Source organism: Dama dama, chromosome 12 (genome assembly GCF_033118175.1).
Source record: "Dama dama isolate Ldn47 chromosome 12, ASM3311817v1, whole genome shotgun sequence".
Taxonomy (NCBI): Eukaryota; Metazoa; Chordata; class Mammalia; order Artiodactyla; family Cervidae; genus Dama; species Dama dama.
The window spans coordinates 77,784,001-77,805,854 of record NC_083692.1 but is presented as its reverse complement, the minus strand read 5'-3'; the positions used below and the strand labels follow the sequence as shown (position 1 = coordinate 77,805,854).

Sequence of the window (21,854 nt, the reverse complement as noted above, 5' to 3'; positions counted from 1 at the left end):
GTCAGACTCCTTGGTGAATCATTCCTCTCTGCAAGGAGTCAATCAGGGGTAGAATCAAATGTGCCTTCAAAGGTCCTAGTACAGAGGAATGTGGCCACAACGAGACCAACTGGTGCTCAAGTCTCTAAGAAGATGTCATAAACCATTGGCTATGATTTATTTTGGCTATCCCAATCGATTATTTTCAGAAGTTTTCTTTTCTTTGTGTTCAGGAAATTGTCTTTTCTATGTGCCATATGTGTATGCACTTGTTACTTGTTTCTTATAACCCTCTTACATGTTATCTACTTCCGGGGGCAAGTCAATTTGAAATCACTTAGTATGTTGCACATTTCATGCAATTTTGATAGAATGAATCAGATAGTCTTCTAACTTAGAATCAATATCTCAGATGTGCCTAACAGATGGAGTTTGTGAAACATTAGAATCTTCAATGTGGCATCGTTCACATCGTATTCTTGGATATTCAAAAAGACTAAGAAATTTGTCCTGGTGTGTAGGATGTGTGTGGAAATGTAAATGGCTATGTTTATCATACTTTGGAAATCGTTTTGATTCTGTGAGTGAAATCTGAGGTAACAGATACTTGTACTCAAGTCTTGGAAAGTACAGTGAGAGGTGCTCTAGCACTTTCCAAAGATCAGCATATCCCTTCAGGACACTTTCAGTCACTTTTTCCCTCATTTCCTCCTCTTCCCAGCTTTAGAGCTCACTTGCTTATTTCCTCACTTTGCTTTTCCTAAAACATATCTTTCTGTCTGTTTTATTTATTCAAGAGTTCTCAGTAATTAGCATAGTACCTGACAAATAGTAGCTGCTCAATAAACATTTATTGAATAAAGAAATGTTCTTGCTGAACATTTTACTGACAATTGCTACGGATGCAATAAAATATAGAAGACATGAATTAGATCTTCTATAAAAACAGAAGAAAGAGTCAAAGGACATCACATGGGATCTCATAATGAAGACAAGAATGTATTCCAAAATCCTTATTCATTCATGGACTCATTAAATTTTTCCTTCCTATTTACCTTTTTTCTTTCCTTCTTCCCACCCTCTCTTTTCCTTCCTTCCTCTTTCTATTCCCCATTCCTATCATTATGAAATGTGAAATTGGTCCCCAACTATTTTGTTAGGCTCTTCCTGTGAACTTCAGTTCATTCCAATACACATTTCTCTTTATCTCTGACACTCTTCATAGACTGTGATAAATGGCACAGATTTCTGCTTGTTTTGTTAAAGTGTTTAATTATTGTTTGTCATAAGGTTGACACCAGATAGTTTGAAAGATTATGATTGCATGTAGCTAGATAAAGTCCTCTGGAAAGATGCAAGGAATTCTCCTAACTTGGTGAAAAAGAATAACAAAAAAATATACATTTAGACATCAGTCGATACTCACAGTCAGTGTGTTATCACAACTACAAGTCAATGAAAATGTAAAAATGCACATGATGACTCAGCAATGTGCTCAAGGAAGCACAGTGCTTGTCAATCCTAAAGTAGTGAACTAATTTGATTAACAAAAAGCCTCTTCTCATATTGGGGCTTCTCAGGTGGCACTAGTGGTAAAGAACCTGCCTGTCAGTGCAAGAGATATAAAAGACACGGGTTCAATCCCAGGGTTGGGAAGATCCCCTGGAGTAGGGCAAGGCAACCCACTCCAGTATTCTTGCCTAGAGTCCATGGACAGAGGAGACAGTCAGGATACGGTCCAGAGGATCTGAAAGAGTAGGACATGACTGAAACAACTCATTGTGTATAGATAAAGTATATTTGGACTATTAAAAAAACACAGGTAATTTCCTATTTGTGGAGGATGCAAGATACGTCCTCTCACTCTGTTGAAGTATGACTATTTACAGCATATAGAAGGCAAAATGTCACTTCTCCAAAAATTTTAAATGTGCCCTTTATTGAACATCTAATCAAATTTTCTAGTATCTAATTCATTTATCTATTTAATTTTTCATGTACATGCCAAAGTGATTCTACAAAGATGTGTACACATCTACAAAGATGTGTAATCTACAAAGATGTGTAAGATTCTACAAAGATGTGTAAGATGTTGTCTTCATTATAATTATATAGTAATTATAATTACTAATTAATTAATTTAATGATAAGATGTTTCAAATACTAAATAAGCATCAGAAAGAATGTAGTGAGCCACTCCACTTTGTTTCAACTGTAGAAAGAGTTCCAGGACATTATTAAATGAAAATCAAAAGGCACAGTGTGAAAAATCCAAATAAATTCAATTTAACGGCAAATCATTTGATCTGTGTGTGCACATATGTATGTATGTGTATAAATGTGTATGCAGTTGCATGAAGTGATGGGCAAAGATATATGTGTGTGTGTTCAATTGTGTCCAACTCTTTGTGACCCACTAGACTGTAGCCGCTCAGGCTCTTCTGTCCATGGAATTTCTCAGGCAAGGATACTGGAGTGGGTTGCCATTTCCTACTCCAGGGGCTCTTCCTGACCCAAGAATTGAACCTGCCTCTGTTGTGTCTCCTGCATTAGCAGGCAGATTCTTTACCACTGCACCACCTGGGGTTCAATTCAGTTCAGTTGCTCAATCGTGTCCGACTCTTTGCAACCCCATGGACTGCAGCAGGCCAGGCTTCCCTGTCCATCACCAACTTCCAGAGCTTACTCAAACTCATGTCCATTGAGTCAGTGATGCCATCCAACCATCTCATCCTCTGTCATTTCCTTCTCCTCCTGCCTTCAATCTATCCCAGCATCAGGGTCTTTTCAAATGAGTCAGTCCTTTGCATCAGATGGCCAAAGCACTGGAGCTTCAGCATCAGTCCTTCCAATGAATATTCAGGACTGATTTCCTTTAGGATGGACTGGTTTGATTTCCTTGCAGTCCAAGGAACTCTCAAGAGTCTTCTCCAACACCACAGTTCAAAAGCATCAATTCTTCGGGACTCAGCTTTCTTTATAGTCCAACTCTCACAAGCATACATGACTACTGGAAAAACCATAGCTTTGACCAGATGGACCTTTGTCACCAAAGTAATGTCACTACTTTTTAATATGCTATCTACATTTGTCATAGTTTTTCTTCCAAGGAGCGAGTGTCTTAATTTCATGACGGCAGTCACCATCTGCAGTGATTTTTGAGCCCCCCAAACTAAAGTCTCTCACTGTTTCATTGTTTCCTCATTTATTTGCCATGAAGTCATGGGACTGGTGCCATGATCTTAGTTTTTTGGATGAAGAGTTTTAATCCAACTTTTTCACTCTCCTCTTTCATTTTCATCAAGGGGAAGCCTTTCATCAGGGAAGCCTTTCACCTGGGGAACTGTGCAAAAATATATGTAATTGAAATAAACAGGCTGATATGATATACATTAAACTGTCAGAAAAGGACAGTGGGAGGAATCTCCCTCATTTACAGCTATGAGCCTTCACTTTTCCTCTGCCTGAGACTTTTATAATGAGAAGGATCTATGTGCTGCTTAGAGAATATAAAAAATGATGAAAATGCTTTATAGAGGCAGAACTTCTTGACAGATTAAAAATAAATATTCACTTAGTTTTTGTTTTCTTAAAACTTTTTTTATCATAAGCATGCATGTTCTAGAGTAGTAACAAAATAACATTTTAGATTTTCCTCTGAGTAAAATCAATTTGCAAGTGAAACAACTGTAATAATATGCATTTCTGAGTGTGGATTTGTCCTGGGTCCAAATGAAAGAAGCCTTTGGAACAGGAGAATTATTTGTGATTTCCTTAGCTTTTCATCTTTAACACACTGAAATCAACATTTTATTGACATGAGGAGGCGCCATGACAAATTATTAATACCTCTTCACTTTATTCCTGTGTTAAAATTATGATTCTTAATTGCCTTGTCATTCACAGCCACATCAACCAATGAAGCACTTCTTCCTTGTCCTCTTTCTCTTCTTTTCTTTATCCATCTTCTTCCCTTTCCCTTCCCTTCATTTTCCTCATCTCTCACTGCTCTCTGACTCTCCTTCCAGATGACTCTAGATTTGCTCTCATGAGTGCTCCCCCACTGTGTCCCCCCTTCTTCCCACCAGAGATACTGCCCAGGTGCAGCCCCGTCTGTCCCCGTGTGTCCCTCTCAGGATGCAGTAGTACAGAGCGGTGTCTCTCAGGGTGACCTGGGGCACCTGGACTTTCTGTCTGAAGCTATGGTCAGAGAGGCCATGCTGCTGTTCACTGTGCCTTGTAAGCCATGAATGACATACTGTGGACTCTGATTGGGATTTTGCTGATACCAATGTATATAGTCATCTCCACCAATGGTAGAGTGGTTACAAGGCAGGTTTACATCCTCTCCTTCAACACAATCCATGGAGCTGGGCTGAGTGGTCTTAGCATCAATCACAATCCCTAAAGGGTCAAGAAAATAAAATTATCCCCTGACAACAAATGAGTGTAATCCTGTGGATCAAGGGCACAACACTCCCCAAACTGTCTGGACCTACCCCCTACTCCAGTGTTTTTATCTATGTCCTGAGAAATATCATTGGTGCTTGTCATACAGGGACCAAAGACACATGGCAAGAATCTGAGAACTCTACAGGGTTTATCCCATGGGTCCTTAGCTCAATAACCCCAGAGATTTCTTCCAATCTGCTTACTGCTAAGGTCTCTTCTGGGATCATGGCTATGGATTAACCTGTCATGTAGAAGTTTGTGCTCACTAGCAAATGCATAGATCTGTTCTCAATTCCATTGCCATAAAGCTGAATAAAACACAGGAAGAAGAGTAGAGAGCAAATGACACTTTATGCTCCCTTGGCCTCAAAGTCAACCCCTTGTAGACACAGAACTTACCCAAGGTCAGAAAAACAGTTACTCCAACCACCAGCCTCATACTTCAAGGACAAACCAGGACTGTGGGCTCAGGGCTCACAGTTGTGTCTGCTCCTGGGCTTGTCTCCAGAGAATAGAAACAACTGCTGCTGGTAGAGACATGCAACCAGTGCAGGTGTCTGTTGCAGTGTGTTATTGCCAGGATCTGTCAGCCAGTGATCAAGCAGTTCCTCATCTAGGTCTTCCTTCCCTGTTTTAGTCACATCCCGCAAAGAAGGCGAGACATCCCCAGTTCACAGCATGCCGACTGCTATCCCTTGTGAAGTTTAAAGTCTGGCTCTGGAAAAGGAACACCAGTCACAGTGGTGTGTCTATCCAGAACCTGTGTTCTATTATTTCTTCTTCAAAGAAATTTTCTGATGCTCCGTGAAGCTTGTGGAAAACATTATTTAATCCCAGAAAGCTTTACTGAGCTCTATAATGTAAAGAGATGAAAATTCCCATCCACATTCTAGCAAATGTATGTGAGATTTCAAAGTAGGCTGTGGTTGTTCCGAGGGACAGAAAATATTAGTAACATTGAGACAAAAAGCTAAACGTCTTGAGCTCAGACATTGGCGCTCAGTGTCCTGAAAAGGTTCTTGGAATCATGAATCTGTCTCCATCTAGGCAGACATTTCTCAAGGCATCGGTTCTTGATATAGTAACTGATGACACAGATGGCATTCTCCTCGTCCTCCTTGAACAGTTGTCCTTAAAGGCCCTTTGTGCCCACATTTGTAGGTGCTCAGCACCAAGGATGCAGACACAGAGAGAAGACGGAAGGGAGAGCAAACTCTCTGGGGTGGAGAAGGGTGGAGGTGGATGATCCCGGCAGAAAAAGAGGAGTGAAGAGGAAAGAGCATAAGGAATAGGGAAGGGAAGAGTTAACCAGGGGTGGGAAATGGGAAAGCAGTGTTTAGGGAGGTACATGGAAAAGGTTAGGCTATAAGGTTATGATTCCCTGAATCCTTGACCACATGCACTCAACAAAGGATTATAAAATCAGTTTATCTAAAGACAATGAAAATCTGTCATTGTTTTTCACTTTTCTGTGGAGCATCGATGGAAAACATGTTTCCTTTCCTTTATAGCCAGAAAGGACCACTGTTTCCAAATGAAGCAGCCCCGTCTTGTGACTGAATAAACAGACTGCAGAGCTAAACTCCCACCAGAAGTCAACCTTTTGAAAAGTTCCTCAGATAGAAGGGTAAATTTCCCTGGTGGCTCAGCCGGTAAAGAATCCACCTGCAATGTAGGCAATGGGGGTTCGATCCCTGGATCAGGAATATCCTCTGGTAAAGGAAATGGCTACCCACTTCAGTATTCTTGCCTGGAAAGTCCCACTGATAGAGGAGCCTGGCGGGCTACAGTCCAAGGGGTTGAGAAGAGTTGGACATGACAGAGACTAAACAAGAGCAACAATGCATGTCCTCTACAAAAATCTTAACATTAATGAAAGAAATTAGAGAGGGCATAAATAAAGAGGCTATGGATCCAAAGACTCCATATGTTAAGGTGTCAATTGTCCCAAATCAATTTGATTTGTCCCAAATTAATTCATAAATTCAACACAATCCCAAGCAAATTACCTCAGTCTCTTGTGATAGAAGCTATTGTATAACTTATGTGGAAGTGCAAAAACCTAGAATAAGTCTTGAATAAGACAAAGAAAACACCTCTTGCATTTCCAGATTTCAAAACATATATGAAGCCCCAGTAATTAAGATAGAATGGTCTGTTGGTATGAGGATAAAATAAAGTCAGTAAACAGAATCAAGTCCAAAAAGAGGTCATAATGCATGTGTCATCAATTTTTTTTTTTTCTCTAAAAGTGCCTATGCAGCTCCATGGGGCTTCCCCTGTGGCTTAGCTAGTAAAGAATCCACCTGCAATGTGGGAGACCTGGGTTCAGTCCCTGGGTTGGGAAGATCCCCTGGAGAAGGGAAAGGCTACCCACTCCAGTATTCTGGCCTGGAGAATATATATAAAAAAAAATGGATTCGTTCAGTCCGCTCCCAGAAGGAAGTCCTGTTCCTGCACATAAATGATGGGTCATCTTTGGAAAGCCTTCAGGTTGTAGCAGATTCAAGCTTTGACAGTAGAGAACTGGCTTTTGGGAGTTCTGTGGAAGTTCAAGGGCAACTGGTAAAAAGTCCATCCAAAAAGCAAAATGTGGAACTGAAGGCAGAAAAAATTGAAGTTGTTGGCAATTGTGATGCCAAGGCTTTCCCTTTTAAATATAAAGAGAGGCACCCTCTGGAGTATCTGAGACAATATCCTCACCTCAGGTGTAGGACCAATGTTCTGGGTTCCATACTGAGGGTTCGCAGTGAAGCCACAGCAGCTATCCATTCTTTCTTTAAGGACAGTGGCTTTGTGCATATTCATACTCCAGTAATCACATCCAATGACTGTGAGGGAGCTGGAGAACTTTTTCAAGTTGAACCTTCAAGCAAAATAAAGGTGCCTGAGGAGAATTTCTTCAATATTCCTGTTTTCTTAACTGTCTCAGGACAGCTTCATCTAAAAGTGATGTCAGGAGCTTTTACTCAAGTGTTTACCTTTGGCCCAACATTCCGAGCAGAGAATTCTCAGAGCCGGAGGCACCTGGCAGAGTTCTATATGGTAGAAGCAGAGATTTCTTTTCTGGAGAGGCTTCAAGATCTCATGCAGGTTATGGAGAGCCTCTTCAAGACTACAGCAATGACAGTTCTCTCAAATTGTCCTAAAGATGTTGAACTCTGTCACAAATTCATAGCTCCTGGACAAAAGGACAGATTAGAACATATGCTAAAAAACAACTTTCTAATCATTTCTTATACTGAGGCAGTGGAGATCTTAAAGCAGGCATCCCAGAACTTCACCTTCACTCCAGAGTGGGGTGCTGATCTACACACTGAGCATGAAAAATACCTGGTGAAGCACTGTGGTGACATACCAGTCTTTGTCATTAATTATCCACTAGCACTCAAGCCGTTCTACATGAGGGATAATGAAGATGGCCCTCAGCATACAGTTGCTGCTGTTGATCTTCTGGTTCCCGGAGTTGGAGAACTCTTTGGAGGAAGCCTCAGAGAGGAACGGTACCATTTCTTAGAACAGCGATTGGCCAGATTAGGACTGACAGAAGCCTACCAATGGTATCTGGACCTCCGTCTATTTGGAACTGTGCCACATGGAGGTTTTGGGATGGGATTTGAATGCTATCTGCAGTGCATCTTGGGAATTGACAATATCAAGGATGTTAGCCCTTTTCCAAGATTTACTCATTCATGTCTTTTGTAGCTGGAAGACTGACTAAGGAAAACCACCCTGTGCCAGAGGTATTGCACATGAATATGCATATAGGAGAACAAAATTGCAAAAGTTTTCAACATGTAATTGTCATGCCAGAAGATGCTAGAAAAATACACGTGATCATGATTTTCTTAGAAAGTTGAAGGCATTTCTTGGAAACATGAACTCTCAATAGGTATTTATAGCAAATAAAATCAGATATAAAAATAAGAGCTTTGTACAGACTTGTCCACCAGTTCTAGCCATTACCTGAGTTCTAGTCCTTATAACTAATCTCTTATTATACATCACTCATGGTTCTGCTTTTCTGATTGTGCCCTGACACAAAGTCCAAGAGGAAGTGACTAAGCAAATGGTTTTGATAGTGACACAACTAGACCCAGGTTTGTGATGAAGTAAAACTGCCAGTTTAAAGTATTATGGGACAAGTTTTCAAATCTATACAACTTTACACATGTTCTGTGTGGTTGACTTAAAGTAAAAAATTCAAGAGGAGAATGTATTTGTAGAAAGTTACTCTGGCACCTGTTTCCAAAGACATAGAAGGAGGCTTTATCTAGAATTAAATCTTCTGATCCAGACCACAACTTAAACAACCACAGGACTATCATTTCTTGTCTGGGGTCTGTGGGTGTGAACTTCAGCTGGGGTCCTGCAGCAGGGGGGCTCTCTCTTATCAAGTTCTGGGTTTTTGTACAGCTTTCCCTATTACTTCAAGCACTGTGAGCTCACGGAGAGCACAGAAGTACTTTGCAGAATCTTCCAGTTCTAAGGATGAAATGATGAGGCTGATGGATTTATCTGCTTTCTGGAAGTTTACAGAGTAGCGGCCGTTCCTTGCAGTACTGTCTTCTGAATACTGTTGAATAAGGTAAGTCATCTGCCCACTGGGAAGTTGCTTGTACCAAACAAGGTAGTAATATCTCCAACTTGTTTCATACTGACAATTCAGGGTGACTGACTGCCCCACTTGACTGGATATATCTGGCTGGTTTTGAGTAACTTTCTGGGCCACACCAGATGCTGTGGGGAAAAAAAATCAGAAACCAAAGATGAAGCAGTGAATAAAATAGTGTAGGAATTATTTAGGACCCAAAGACAAAAAATTGAAATCTTAAGTTGTTTGCTTGCTTTTCTCCAACTTTCCTTTCCTCCCCAAGTCCCTGTGAAGCACCACGTGCCTGTGTGCAGTCCTTTCACCCTGAACACTCGCACCCACGTTTGACAGCATCCCTACCAGAGAAGGTGAAGGCCAGAAACACCCAGAGCAGACTGGAGAGCGGCATGAGGCATGGATTCCCCTGAACAAATGTGCTGAGTTCTGCCTCAAGCTGAGAGTTCAGTGTCTTTGAGTGCCCGACAGCACATATACATACTACCCAGTACCTGTGTGACTCCCCCCAACAGGAAGTGGGGGTTGTCATGTTCATAGACCACGTGGTCTGTGCATACATGGGAAAAAGTCTGGCTCACCATAAACCTTTACTTTGTCTACTTGTTTTTCCCTGGTCATTAAATTAATCAGATCCTGAAAGAAGGCATGAAGAAAAGCAAGCAGTATTAAATTTTAAGCTGAGGGGAACTGAATGTTAAGCAAGTTGACATACATTGATCATTATTCAGCAAAATGGTTTTTCCGGCTGGTTTAACATATAATTTACTATACCCTATGAAATGTTCTGTTATCTATTAACTGGTCATTTATTTAGCCTATACTTACTTTGCTCCATCCAGAATCTAATGACTCTTTAAGAAAACTTGCAGATCTTAGGCTTCTTGGTGAATGTAAATTTTATTCAAAATAATTATTGTATCTCTTTGTCTTTGTATTGAGTTCTGTGACTCTAATTAGGTTTTTCAATAAATAAAGTTACTTCACCATAAATGACAAAAAATAATCAGTCCATCTGACTTTCAGAGTCTATTCAGTTTTAAATTTTGAATGAAATTATACAAGAATAAAATATTTTTTTGAACTTTGAAATTGAGTTTTATTTATTAAACTTTGAGGAATACCAGGATATTCAGTCCCGTCCCCTCCACAAGCAGAATTGCATTTATTAGACCATGTGTCCTGGAATTGTCCTGACGTCACATTTTCTATGTCAGTGGTCCAAAGTGTTCAGTCTCCCTTGTTAGTGGCTCATTATTTTTGTCTTTGTAAATAAATTCAACATAAGTATGCTGAATCTTTCTGTGATATAATACCCTAATGCTCTCCTATAAAAGTTGGTATCTACAGGTTTCAAACACTTTGTTGTTGTTGTTCAGTTGCTAAGTTGTGTCCAACTCTTTGTGACCCCGTGCACTGCAGCACACCAGGCTACACTGTACTTCAATATCTCCCAAAGTTGCTTTAATTCATGTCCATTGAGTCAATGATGCTATCTAATCCTCTCATGCTCTGCCTCTCCCTTCTCCTTTTGCCTTCAATCTTTCCCATCATCAAGGTCTTTTCCAGTGAGTTGGCTCTTCGCATCAGGTGGCCAAAGTATTGGAGTTTCAGCTTCAGCATCAGTCCTTCCAGTGAATATTCACAGTTGATTCCTGTTAGGATTGACTGGTTTGTCTTCCTTGCAGTCCAAGGGACTCTCAAGAGTCTTATCCAGCACCACAGTTCAAAAGCATCAATTCTTCAGCTTTCAGCCTTATTTACAGCCTAACTCTTACACCACACATGACTATTGGAAAAACCATAGCTTTGACCATACAGACCTTTGTCAGCAAAGTGATGTGTCTGCTTTTTGATATGTTATCTTAAGCTTTCTAGGTGGCACTAGTGGTTAAGAACTTGCCTGCAAATTCAAGAGACATAAGAGATGTGGGTTCAATCCCTGGGTCAGGAAGATCCCCTGGAGGAGGACAAGGCAACCCACTCCAGTATTCTTGCCTGGGAAATCTCACGGACAGAGAATCCGGGAGGGCGATGGTTCACAGGGACGCAGAGCCGGACACGACTGTAGTGACTTAGCCCATCTGCAGTTTTGTCATATCTTTTCTTCCATGGGGCAAGCATCTTTCAATTTCCTGGCTGCAGCCACTGTCCATAGGGATTTTGGAGCCCAAGAAAATAAAATCTGTCATTGCTTCTACTTTTTCCCCTTTTATTTGCCATGAAGTAATGGGACCAGATGCCATTATCTTAGATTTTTGAATGTTGAGTTTCAAGGCAGCTTTTTCACTCTCCTCTTTCACACTCATCAGAAAGCCCTTTCAGTTCCTCTTCATTTTCTCACATTAGAGTGGTATCTTCTGTGTATCTGAGATTTTTGATATTTCTCCCAACAACCTTGATTTCAGCTTGTGATTCATCCAGCCCAGCACTTCACATGTTAAGTTAAATAAGTCATATAAGTTAAATAAGCAGGCTGACCATATACAGCCTTGAAAGACTCCTTTCCCGATTTGGAACCAGTCCATTATTCCATGTCTGGTTCTAACTGTTGCTTCTTGACCTGCATACAGGTTTCTCAGGAGACAAGTAAGGAGGGCTGGTATTTCCATCACTTTAAGACTTTTCCACAGTTTGTTTTTATCCACACAAAGTTTTTAGCATAGTCAATGAAGTAGAAGTAGATGCTTTTCTGGAATTCCTTTGCTTTCTCCACGATCCAATGAATATTAGCAACTTGATCTCTGGTTCCTCTGCCTCTTTGAAACCCAGCCTGTACATCTGGAAGTTCTTGGTTCACACACTGCTGAAACCTAGCTTAAAAGATTTTAAGCATAACCTTACTTGCATGTGAAATGAGCACAACTGCATAATGGTTTGAACAATCTTTGGCATTGCCCTTCTTGGGACTGGAATGAAAACTGACCTTTTCCAGTCCTGTTCAAACACTTAGTATATGTCAATACCATCGAAGTTGATGATTGAAGTTTTGTATACTGTACATGATCATGAAAGATGTATCTCTCAATCTTCCACTTAGTTTCATCATCTTAATAGATGAATTAATTTAAAAGAACAAAAAGCAAATAAGCAAATAGAAAAGGAAGTATAGACACAGTCTCCAAAACAGTGCCAATTCTTAAAATTTAAGGTCAAAAGAACTCATTAATGACTGATGCAGGGAGGAAAGTTTGTATGTAGTTGAACCATCTACTCTTCTGTCCCATTTCAACTCTGAGTGACAGACAGCTGATGTCCTGGTTTCTAATTATTTACAAGGAAGCAGGGGAGACAACAAATGCCCAGAGCAGTCTGGGGAGCAGAATGATAATACATATATTCTATGTATCATTATATGTATCATTTTATTATATATATCAAATGGTTTTATATATACCTTTTTATGCATAGCTGTGAAAGTTATCCCATTTGTAGGTTCTTGTTACTACCACTAAAATTAAGATACAGAATCATTCCATCACCCTAAAGAACTTACTTTGCAGACCATGCCAACCTCCACAACTCTTGAAAATCCGTGAAATCTGCTGATGTCCTGGCTCCCAATTAATTGTAACTAAGCAGAAGAGACCACGAAGGCTTGCAGCAGCCTGAAGAGCACTTGATATTCTAAAATATATATGCTAATATAATAATTACATATACATACCAGGAAATTGATATTGCCAAAATTTTATTAAAATACAGATCGTGATCTGATTCCTCAGTTTTATATGCACTCTGGTTTTGATGCATAACTCTGTGAAACTATCACATGTATAGGCTCTTGTTACCACCATTAAAATCATGACATAGAATTGTTCCATCTCTCTCCAAGAAACCCTCTTTGCACACCCTCCCGAGGCCTGCAATTCTTTACAATCCAGGTCACTACTGATCTCATTTCATCTTTATATTTTGTCCTGTTGAGAATGTTGTATAAGTAGAATCATACTATGTATACAGTCATAATAATCCAATAAGTGTAATCATATACTGTAGCCTCTGAGATTGATTTTTTTACTCAGCATAGCATCCTGAGATCCATCTAGACTACTGCATATATCAATAGTCTGTTGCTTTTAATCACTGCAGACTGTCCCCAACTTATGATAATTCAGTTTAGAATTTTTGACTTTATAGTAGTGAGAAAGTGATATGCTTTCAGTAGAAACCATACTTGGAATATTGAAATTTTATCTTTTCCTGGGCTAGCAACATGCAGTATTATGTTTCCTGGTGATTCTGGGCAGCAAGAGTGAGCTGAACTCCTGGCCAGCCTCAAAATCATGAGTGTAAACAACTAACACATTTACAGCCGTTTCACACCCGTATAACCATTCTGATTTTCACTTTCAGTACAGTATTCAATACATTACGTAAGATTTTCATCATTTTAGTATAAAATGGACTGTGTGAGATGATTTTTTTCCAAATGCATGCTAAGGCAAGTATTGGCCACACTTAAGGGAAGCTAGCCCACTCCAGTGCTCTTGCCTGCAGAGTCCCAGGGGCAGCGGAGCCTGGCGGGCGGCCATCCATGGGGCCGCACAGAGTCGGACAGACCGCAGGCCTGGGCGGCAGTGGCGGCAGAATCTGTGAGGCGGCTGAGTCTGTGAGCGGAAGCTCCTGTTTCCTTGACTTTTTCTGGAGTCTGGTTGCTCTGCAGCGTCGGTGTCTGCAGTGCAGCGTGAGGCTGGTTCACGGGTCACATTTCTCGCCGCTCTTGTTAGACCTCTTCCCCGCATCAAAGGAGCTTTGGGCTTCCTATTGTCTCAACCTAAAGTGATTTACTGCAAAATAACCCTCTTGAAGTTGAGAAAGATGTATAAATAATATTTCATTGTGTGAATGTACTACAGGATATTTATCTGTTCATTCAGTGAAGATCACTGGTTGATTTCCAGTATTAAGAATTCAGCAAGTGGATATTTAAGTGTATTTGAAATTCTTTGGACTGTTTTCTAGAATGACTGGGCCATTCACCCACCAGCAATGCATGAGTGATCTAACCTCTCTGCATCCTTGCCAGAACTTGGTATTGTCAGTATGTTTAATTTTAGCCCTTATGATATATGTGAAGTGGTGTCTCTTTGTAGTTTTAATTTGGGTTTCCCTAATATAAATGTAGGGATATATTCTTTGTATTTTCTACATAATCATTTACCAGCAAATAGCGGCAGTTTTACTTCTTTCAACTCTATAAGATCGTTACATCTACTTTCTTTATTGCACTTGCTCCAACATCTGGCACTGTACCAAAAGAGTGACAAGAATGGACACTCTGGCTTTTTTCTCTTTCTTAGAGAAAATTATAGTCTTTTACTAATAAGAATACCATTAGCTATTGAGGAAATTCCCCACTATTCTTGTGATTCTCAGAGTTTTCATCATAATTGACTACTGAATTTTTGCAAATCCTTTTTTTCTGACTAGATTAATATGATATGGTTTTTTTCTACCCTGCTAATATGGTGAATTCTATTCATTGATTTTCAATATTAAAGTGTCTTGCACCCTTGAAAGAAATTTACACTTGTGCTTGGTATATTACTCATTTTACATATCAATGAATTTTACTTGCTAAAATATTTTAAGAAATTTGTGTCTATCTTCTAGATAAAAGATATTTCCCTGTAGTTTTCAGTTATTTATGCCGTTTCTCTGATTTTGGCATCAGGGTAATATTAGCCTCATAAAATGAGTGAAGAATTATTTTCTGTCTATTCTCTGCAAAAAACTGTGTATAATTCATGCTAATTCCTCTTCAGTGTTTCACAGAATTCTTCAGTGACACTGAGTCTGGGGATTTTTTTTATTAAAAATTCAATTTCTTCGTAGACATCATGACTTCAGCTTTCTCTGGCCCCTGCTCTGAGGAGAGATGAGGAGGAGCGACCCCTGGAGCCCACAGTGAGGTTTGGGGACAGACAGCAGGTGCTTCCAGAGCACTGTCCCCTTGCCCAGAAGTAGGTTCCTACATCTGAGAGCTGGGCAGCCGGGAGGTGCAGGGAGCTGTGCTGTCTGGACTCTCCACACCGATCTGTCCATCTCTGAGCCATCTTCACTTCTCCACCCTTAGCTAATATCATCAAGAGGACAGGACTTCCCCCAGGCCCCTGCTTATACCACTCTAAACTGTAAAATGTGCTTGAGGAATTGCAGTATGTGGTGAAGTTCTCTCCTTCTTGCAGGAGCAAGAATTCAGGAAAATGCTTTATCTGTTGTCCACTCATTTCTGTTCAGAAAAGCAGTGAGAAGTAACAGAGAAAGTCTGATTAGATGTTAATTCTCTCAGCTGTCATGGTCTCTCTCATTCTTCTTGTGTATTTTCTCCTTTCTGTGTCTCTCTCCCCAACTCTCTCTATCTCTCACTTTTTAGTTTTCATTTTTTTCTCAACATCCTGCTCTCAATCAGAAAATCCCACTCCTACAGTTGCCTGCAGATAAGATGCTGCTGTGCTGAATTTCCTGGGAGCAATCAGGGAAACCCTAAACTCACGTGGTATTTGCATCCTTAAGATCAGCCCTGGTGCTAACAGTAGCATCTCCCTTTTCTTCCTCTTCAGAAAGAGTTGCTGAATCTGCCTGCTCCTAAAAGGGTTTCCCTTGTATCAGCTTCTTCCAGACCTATAGAAACCTGGTCTATACTGCCTTTGGGAAATAAAAAAGAAACGAATGACTGCAGTTTGAGACAGCCCATCACTTACCACCATGTTACCCACCCATCTTCCCCAGGGAGTGTCTATGTTTGCAGATGCTGCCCCTCTGTGACTGGATCAAAACTTGCTGATCCAGTAATACCTGGTAAATAGTGGTTACTCAAACATTTGTTGAATGATAAATAAATGTGTATGTTTACTTATGTGATAATTTGAATGCAAATGTACCAAAGAGTAATTTAATTAATTACTCTTTAATTTAAAGTAATTTAAAAGTGCCCTTCCATGAATGTAAACAATCAGGAGTTGCTTGTAGCTATTTAGAAATGTTACCTATGGAAAACTGTGTTAGCCCCAGAAGCCCTTGTTCTACCATTACAAATTATCACAAATTTGATGGCTCCAAAAAGCAAGAATTGGTTCCCTGCAACCTGGAGGGCAGAAGTCTGACAACAAGGTGTCAGCAGGAACATACTCCTTCCAGATGGTCTCCCTTGCCTCTTCTGGCTTCTGGGGACTCCAGGCGCTCCTTTGCTAGTGACTATACACCTCCAAACTCCTCCTCCATCGAGAAGACCTCACGAGGCCTGCTCACCTGTGTGTCTCTTAAAAGGACACTTGTCACTGGATTGAGGCCCCACCAAGATAATCCAGTATGATTGGATTTTGATACCCTTTTCTTGATTCCATTTGAAGAGTTGCTTTGTTAAATAAGTTCACATTCACAGTTTCCATGGATTAGGATGTGAATGTGTCTTTCGGGGCCCGCCCTCCAACTCACTATAGGATCCTTAAAGTCTTTCAAGTGTTGCCATGCAGTTATATAAATGGTAGACATCTCAAAACTTCTTTAAAGTCAAAAGTAAATCTGAATCTGAATTACTTTATATATAGAAACAGAAAGAGAAGCATGTTTAGGATGTAATGGAAAAGGAAAATCCCATGAGTTAACACAGTTCTTTGAAATGCACATCATTGGGATAACTTTTCCTTTTCAGGCATTTTGGATTTGGACCCCCAAATGAAGACAAATCTAGCAATGCTATGTTGGTGAAGGCTCCGCCTCCACCCTAAAAGAGCAAGGGGTCTGGGGCAGCACTTGGGGATGCTTTAAAAGTTCCCTGGTCTTCATGCAGATCAGGAGCCCTGCCGCAGTTTACACAGAAGGATGTAAACCAAGACAGAACAGTCACCCCCTGGAGAAGGCCGTGCTTTCCCAACTCACAGCATCGTATTTGCCTATCTCCGGGGCTTGTGCTGTGAAGGAGATATTTGCTAAATGAAAAGAAGGGAACCTGATCGTGCTTTGGTTTGTGGTCTAAAAGGAATCTCTTCATGCCTCGTAGGAAACAGTTTGAATGAATATAAATATAAGATGGCCCCCAGTAGCAAATATTCCTGTCAAACCATCTTAAGAGGGGATCAGATCCAAGAATATTTATAATTAAAAGTTAGCAATATTATCCTCTGAGATTTCACATAAGAAATAATGTTGCTTGAACTGGGCTGAAAGGTTGAGTACATATATGTGTTTTGAACAAGTACTTGGGGAAAACCATTCTGACCAAGGAGGACAGCATCCACAAAGGTTAAGATTAAGGAAAGCACTTAATAAAAACATAAATGGTTTTATTTTAAAGTGGCCGATGTACATCTACAGTATGTGGCAGAAAAGGGTGAATGAGAAAACTAGAAGTAACTCAGGGAAAAATTGTGCATTGCCTTGTAATTCTTAACATAAAATTTGATCTTTACAATTTCTAATGGTTCCTCATTATCCAAAGATGAGCAGGGAGTGAACTAATTTTATATGTTATTGTTGTTATTATTGATGTTATTGTTATTGTTGTTCAGTCACTAAGTCGTGTCCAATTCTTTGTGGCCCCATCAACTGCAACACGCCAGGCTCCTCTGTCCATGGGATTTCCCAGGCAAGAATACTGGAGTGGGTTGCCATTTCCTTCTCAAATATATATATATATATATATATAAACTCTGTGGTCATGTAAAAGTCAGATTCAAAGAGTTGAGAGCAAAGGCAGGAAGAGAGTGAAGAGGCCTTTGCAGTTATCCAAGTGAGAGGTGCTAAATGCTTGGATTAGGGCAGTTGCAAGGAGCATAGAGATGAGGAAATGGATGTGGGTGTTATTTGAGAAGTAAACTGACTTGACCTTGATGATTATTAAAGTCTATGTGCTTCATTAGCACTCTGGTGCTAGTTTGCCACAAGGGATGTATGTATTCTATCAGCTCACGTGGAAACTAGTGGCCAAAGTTGCCTCCAGTGATCCTTGCTTCCCGATACCTGGGACCTTGTGTAGCCCCCGTGTGCACTGAGTCCAGGCTGGCTGCGTGACTTACTGGAGTAAACAGATGAGCAGAAGTTAACATCATGCCAGTTCTGAGGCGAAAGGGGGCGACTCTTTGGCAGTTGACACTTCTGTGATTCTGGAAGCCCCGAGGCACAATGTAAGATGCCCAGCTTCCCTCAGGGCCACAAAGAGAGATCACATGTATGGGCCATGGTCACTCCTGAGAACGTCTGAAGAAGAGATGAGCCTGGGCCTCTGAGATTTCAGTTGAGCCTCAGCTTCCAGTCAACCTGACTAATTAAGTGAGTAAATTGAGGGATTCCAGTGCAGTTGAGCCCCCTTTCACTGCATGGAGCAGAGGTGTCATGAGATAATTAAACAGTGAGTTTTGAGGTGGTTTGTTATGCAGCAAAACACAATGACACTAACGCCTGTGAAGAGAATCCTGTTGAAGACTTGTGAGATATTAGCAAGAATGAAAGGTGTTTTTCCTCTCTCTGATTTCTGATTGTCTCAAAGAGCTGGACCTGAAACATCTGTCTGTTTCACCAAACTTCTTCACGTGTGGTCTGAGTGCTCCTGCCTTAGCACAGAAGATTAGCTGGTGATGCTCAGGTGTGATGAGAGCCTTGGGCCCCATAGAACAGGAGCAGGTGGTTGATTGCTCATGTTGGGGCCCTACAGTAAACAGGGAGATGTGAGCTTTCCTTGTTCAATTTGATTTGTATATTTCACTCATTCTCACTCCATGTGACTTTTAAAAATGAGGGACTATTTAAGAGGTCAGATCTGTATCTCTATAACTAACACAACAGAGTATTTTCAATTTCAAATCCATTTGAGAACTCAAAGAAACTGAAAAGTTTGGTGCATGTTTGCTTGGTTACACATGACTTTCATAAAGACACAGGTATTTTTTAAGAAATCTCATTTCTAAGTTTACATTTTCCCCATGTTTATGAGTAGATTTTCCAAATTATGTGCCACTGCATCCAGGAATTGATTACCTGGGTTGAAAGTGCTTTATCTCCTTACCCTCTAAGGTGAGGAAGAACCCAGGGAATGTGGAATCACAGGTTAGTTTCAAGAAGCATTCTATACTGAAGGGCTGTACAAATGTAATCAATTTCTATATGTTCTTTGGTATGAAAAATACATGAAGCACTGTGTTGAAGCAACACACAGTATAGACAAATTGTGTCCTCGCTTTTTCTCTGTGCTTTTTGATTCTACCAACTCAGAGTTAGCTAAAACACAGGTTATTCACTGATAGTATTAGAAATGTCTTCCATTGATCTTTATGCCAATGATGTTGAAGACCCAGTTTAGGAAGTTGACCAGCAGCTCTTTTTTGGCGTGTTGTTTTATTCCACTAACACTACTGTACAATGAACTACAGGTTCACCTCACTCACTTCTGTGCTCTACCATCCCGTTCTATGCACATTCATATCGCAAAGCGGATTCAACCATTTGCAACCTGATGGACAAATAGATTCATTACTGCCTTGTGAATGATCTTTGAAGAAGAAATCTTTCACATGAATGTTTCTTAAATAGTTTTGGTCTGAGGGATTTGTATGCAAACCAGTTCTGTTTTTGTAATATGTATTATCTTTCCTAAACATAATGACATTAATACATTTTTTAAAATACAAATTTATGAAAGAGAGAGAGCACCACAGCCCCATACTTCACGAGGCTGGGCAGAGGCTGGATGTTAATTACTGATGTGTATGGTGGGGAGAAACCTGAAAACACGAGCTATAAGATGAAGAGGCCCAGAAGCAAATTCATTCATGCTGACAAACCCCAGAAAGACCCCAGAACTAGCAGCCTGTGCCAGAGGAGCCTGGCGGGCTGCAGTCCATAGCATCAGAGTCAGACGCACCTGAAGTGACTAAGCACCAGCAAAGCAGCAACGCGGCATTAAGTGAGAGTGTTAGTCACTCAGTCACGTCCAGCTCCTTGTGACCCCATGACTACAGCCCACCAGTCTTCTCTGCCCATGGAACTATCCAGGCAAGAATGTTGGAATGGGTAGCCATTCCCTCCTCCAGGGGATCTTCCTGACCCAGGGATCAAACATGGCTGTCCTGCACTGTGGGCAGATTCTTTACCGTCTGAGCCATCAGAGAAGCCCGATATGATATTAAACTGGTGGGTTATTTGGAAATCTGCAAAATGAGCACAGGGCCAGATGATTGATCAGCTTCATATACCTGGAAATTACTAAGTAAGAAACTCAGATTCTGGAGTCCAGTTACTTATTCACTATCACAGTTACAATATAAACTGGGGGAGAGACCAATTTTAGAAGTGAATTTCCCCTATCAATGCTTCTTCCAGATATCAAAGCGATTTTTTAAAATGCAAACAGCCACATAGTAAAGAAATGACATACAGATGTCCACGTAGTGGGAAGTTTGAAATAAAGCAAAATCAAAATCTCCAACAAGTTAAACGAGACAGAATTGACTGTTCTGGTATAAAACATGCAGACTTCCATGCCAGATCTGTGAGACAGCATATCCCCATATTACATTCACGCACATAAAGAAATACCATAAAGACTAGCTCTTAGGATGTAGCAACAGTGAAGGGTAAATATTAACCAGATATAACCACATTATTTTAGATAGGTTTAAATACTATTTAGTTCACTTGGGATCATGGGAAAAGAGGAGGCTAGGAATTGGAATCAATGATATGGCCAGTATACTGGCGGTAGTGGAGATTAGTGATGTTTAGAAACAGTCCAGTTGGTTGAGGGAGCTACAGTGACTGGAATCCCTGTTTATCAGTGTCTGCATTTCCCCCTGATTACCAAAAACGCTGTCATTCATTGAATTTCCCTTTTCCTTGGCGCTGGTCCCAGAGCAGCAGCAGGCCGGGGTTTGGGTGTGGGCTGCAGGGGGCTGAGGAGCACTGTGTGGAGGCGCAGAGGTATGTGGCTGAGTCTTCAGGCTGGGATCCTCCGATGTACATGGAGCTGTCGCCCTCCTTAGTGTTCAGAGTGACTCTCACTCGTCCTCGCTTCTTTCCATCCCCATTTACACTCACTACAAACAGGTTCTTGGGGCCCTTTGCAGGTTCCCACCTGTACCAGTGTAAGGCATAGAAAGAGCTGGAAGGGGAACTGCAGGTGAAATTGGCGCTCTCTCCTTCCTGAACCCACAGCGAGGCAGGATGCTGTTCCACAGTCAAGAGGCTGCTCACTCCTGTTCAGAAAGACAAGGTCACACATAGAAACTGATTTCTCTACAGTGTTCGTTGCCTTCACCGATTCCCAAGTATTAGAATCTTGAGGTGCCTGACTGCATCTCCCTCCTTCCCATCACCACCCAAGCTATTCAGAATGTCCTCAGCAGCCCCAGGACTTACGGCCAAGATGAAGCCACAGAATCAGCCATGAGGCTGGCAAAGTTGTTTCTCTCCATTTATCCTGATCAAGTATCCTCAGTAGAAGAATGTTCTGCAGCCTAGATCTGTGAAACATGCTGCTTCACAAAATAGGTTTCTGTACCTGGTTCCCCAACCAATCAGAGACAAGACCGCATACATGTGCTAGAAACACCAACCATTTCTGCCCTAGAATCAGTTTCCTGTGGTTCACAATGAGGGATCAAACACTGCTTTCTTGAGACCAACTTCACAAGCATTGAGACGAGCTCACTACACAAAGAGAACCGACAACCGTTCAGAAGTGGGCTGCTTAATCATGGACTGCTACTATTCAAATTGAGAGAGTGGGATGGTAATATGTGACATGAATCCCACTTTGGTTAAGAAGCTTTATACGTATTTTAAACAAAATTTTTAAAACTTTCAAATTCCCCAAATA

At 40.8% G+C, this 21,854-nt stretch overlaps 1 protein-coding gene and 3 gene segments (V, D, J or C); 1 reads left to right on the top strand and 3 right to left on the bottom strand.

Annotated features, from left to right (window-relative positions):
* Nucleotides 1-4,141: 4,141 nt before the first annotated feature.
* LOC133067379 (T cell receptor alpha variable 26-1-like) lies at nt 4,142-4,870 on the bottom strand. The segment is given in 2 exon segments: nt 4,142-4,383; nt 4,831-4,870. Coding segments are annotated over 2 exon segments (282 nt in total).
* A 1,976-nt stretch (nt 4,871-6,846) lies between these two features.
* Nucleotides 6,847-8,338, top strand: LOC133067020 (probable asparagine--tRNA ligase, mitochondrial; the record flags this gene model as incomplete). Its single annotated transcript, XM_061158305.1, has 1 exon — nt 6,847-8,338. A coding segment is annotated over one exon (1,290 nt), but the record flags the coding sequence as incomplete, so codon positions are not given.
* A 486-nt stretch (nt 8,339-8,824) lies between these two features.
* On the bottom strand, nt 8,825-9,520 carry LOC133067019 (T cell receptor delta variable 1-like). The segment is given in 2 exon segments: nt 8,825-9,171; nt 9,386-9,520. Coding segments are annotated over 2 exon segments (396 nt in total).
* Nucleotides 9,521-19,426: 9,906 nt separating this feature from the next.
* Nucleotides 19,427-21,509, bottom strand: LOC133067018 (T cell receptor alpha variable 24-like). The segment is given in 2 exon segments: nt 19,427-21,231; nt 21,395-21,509. Coding segments are annotated over 2 exon segments (498 nt in total).
* Nucleotides 21,510-21,854: the final 345 nt, after the last annotated feature.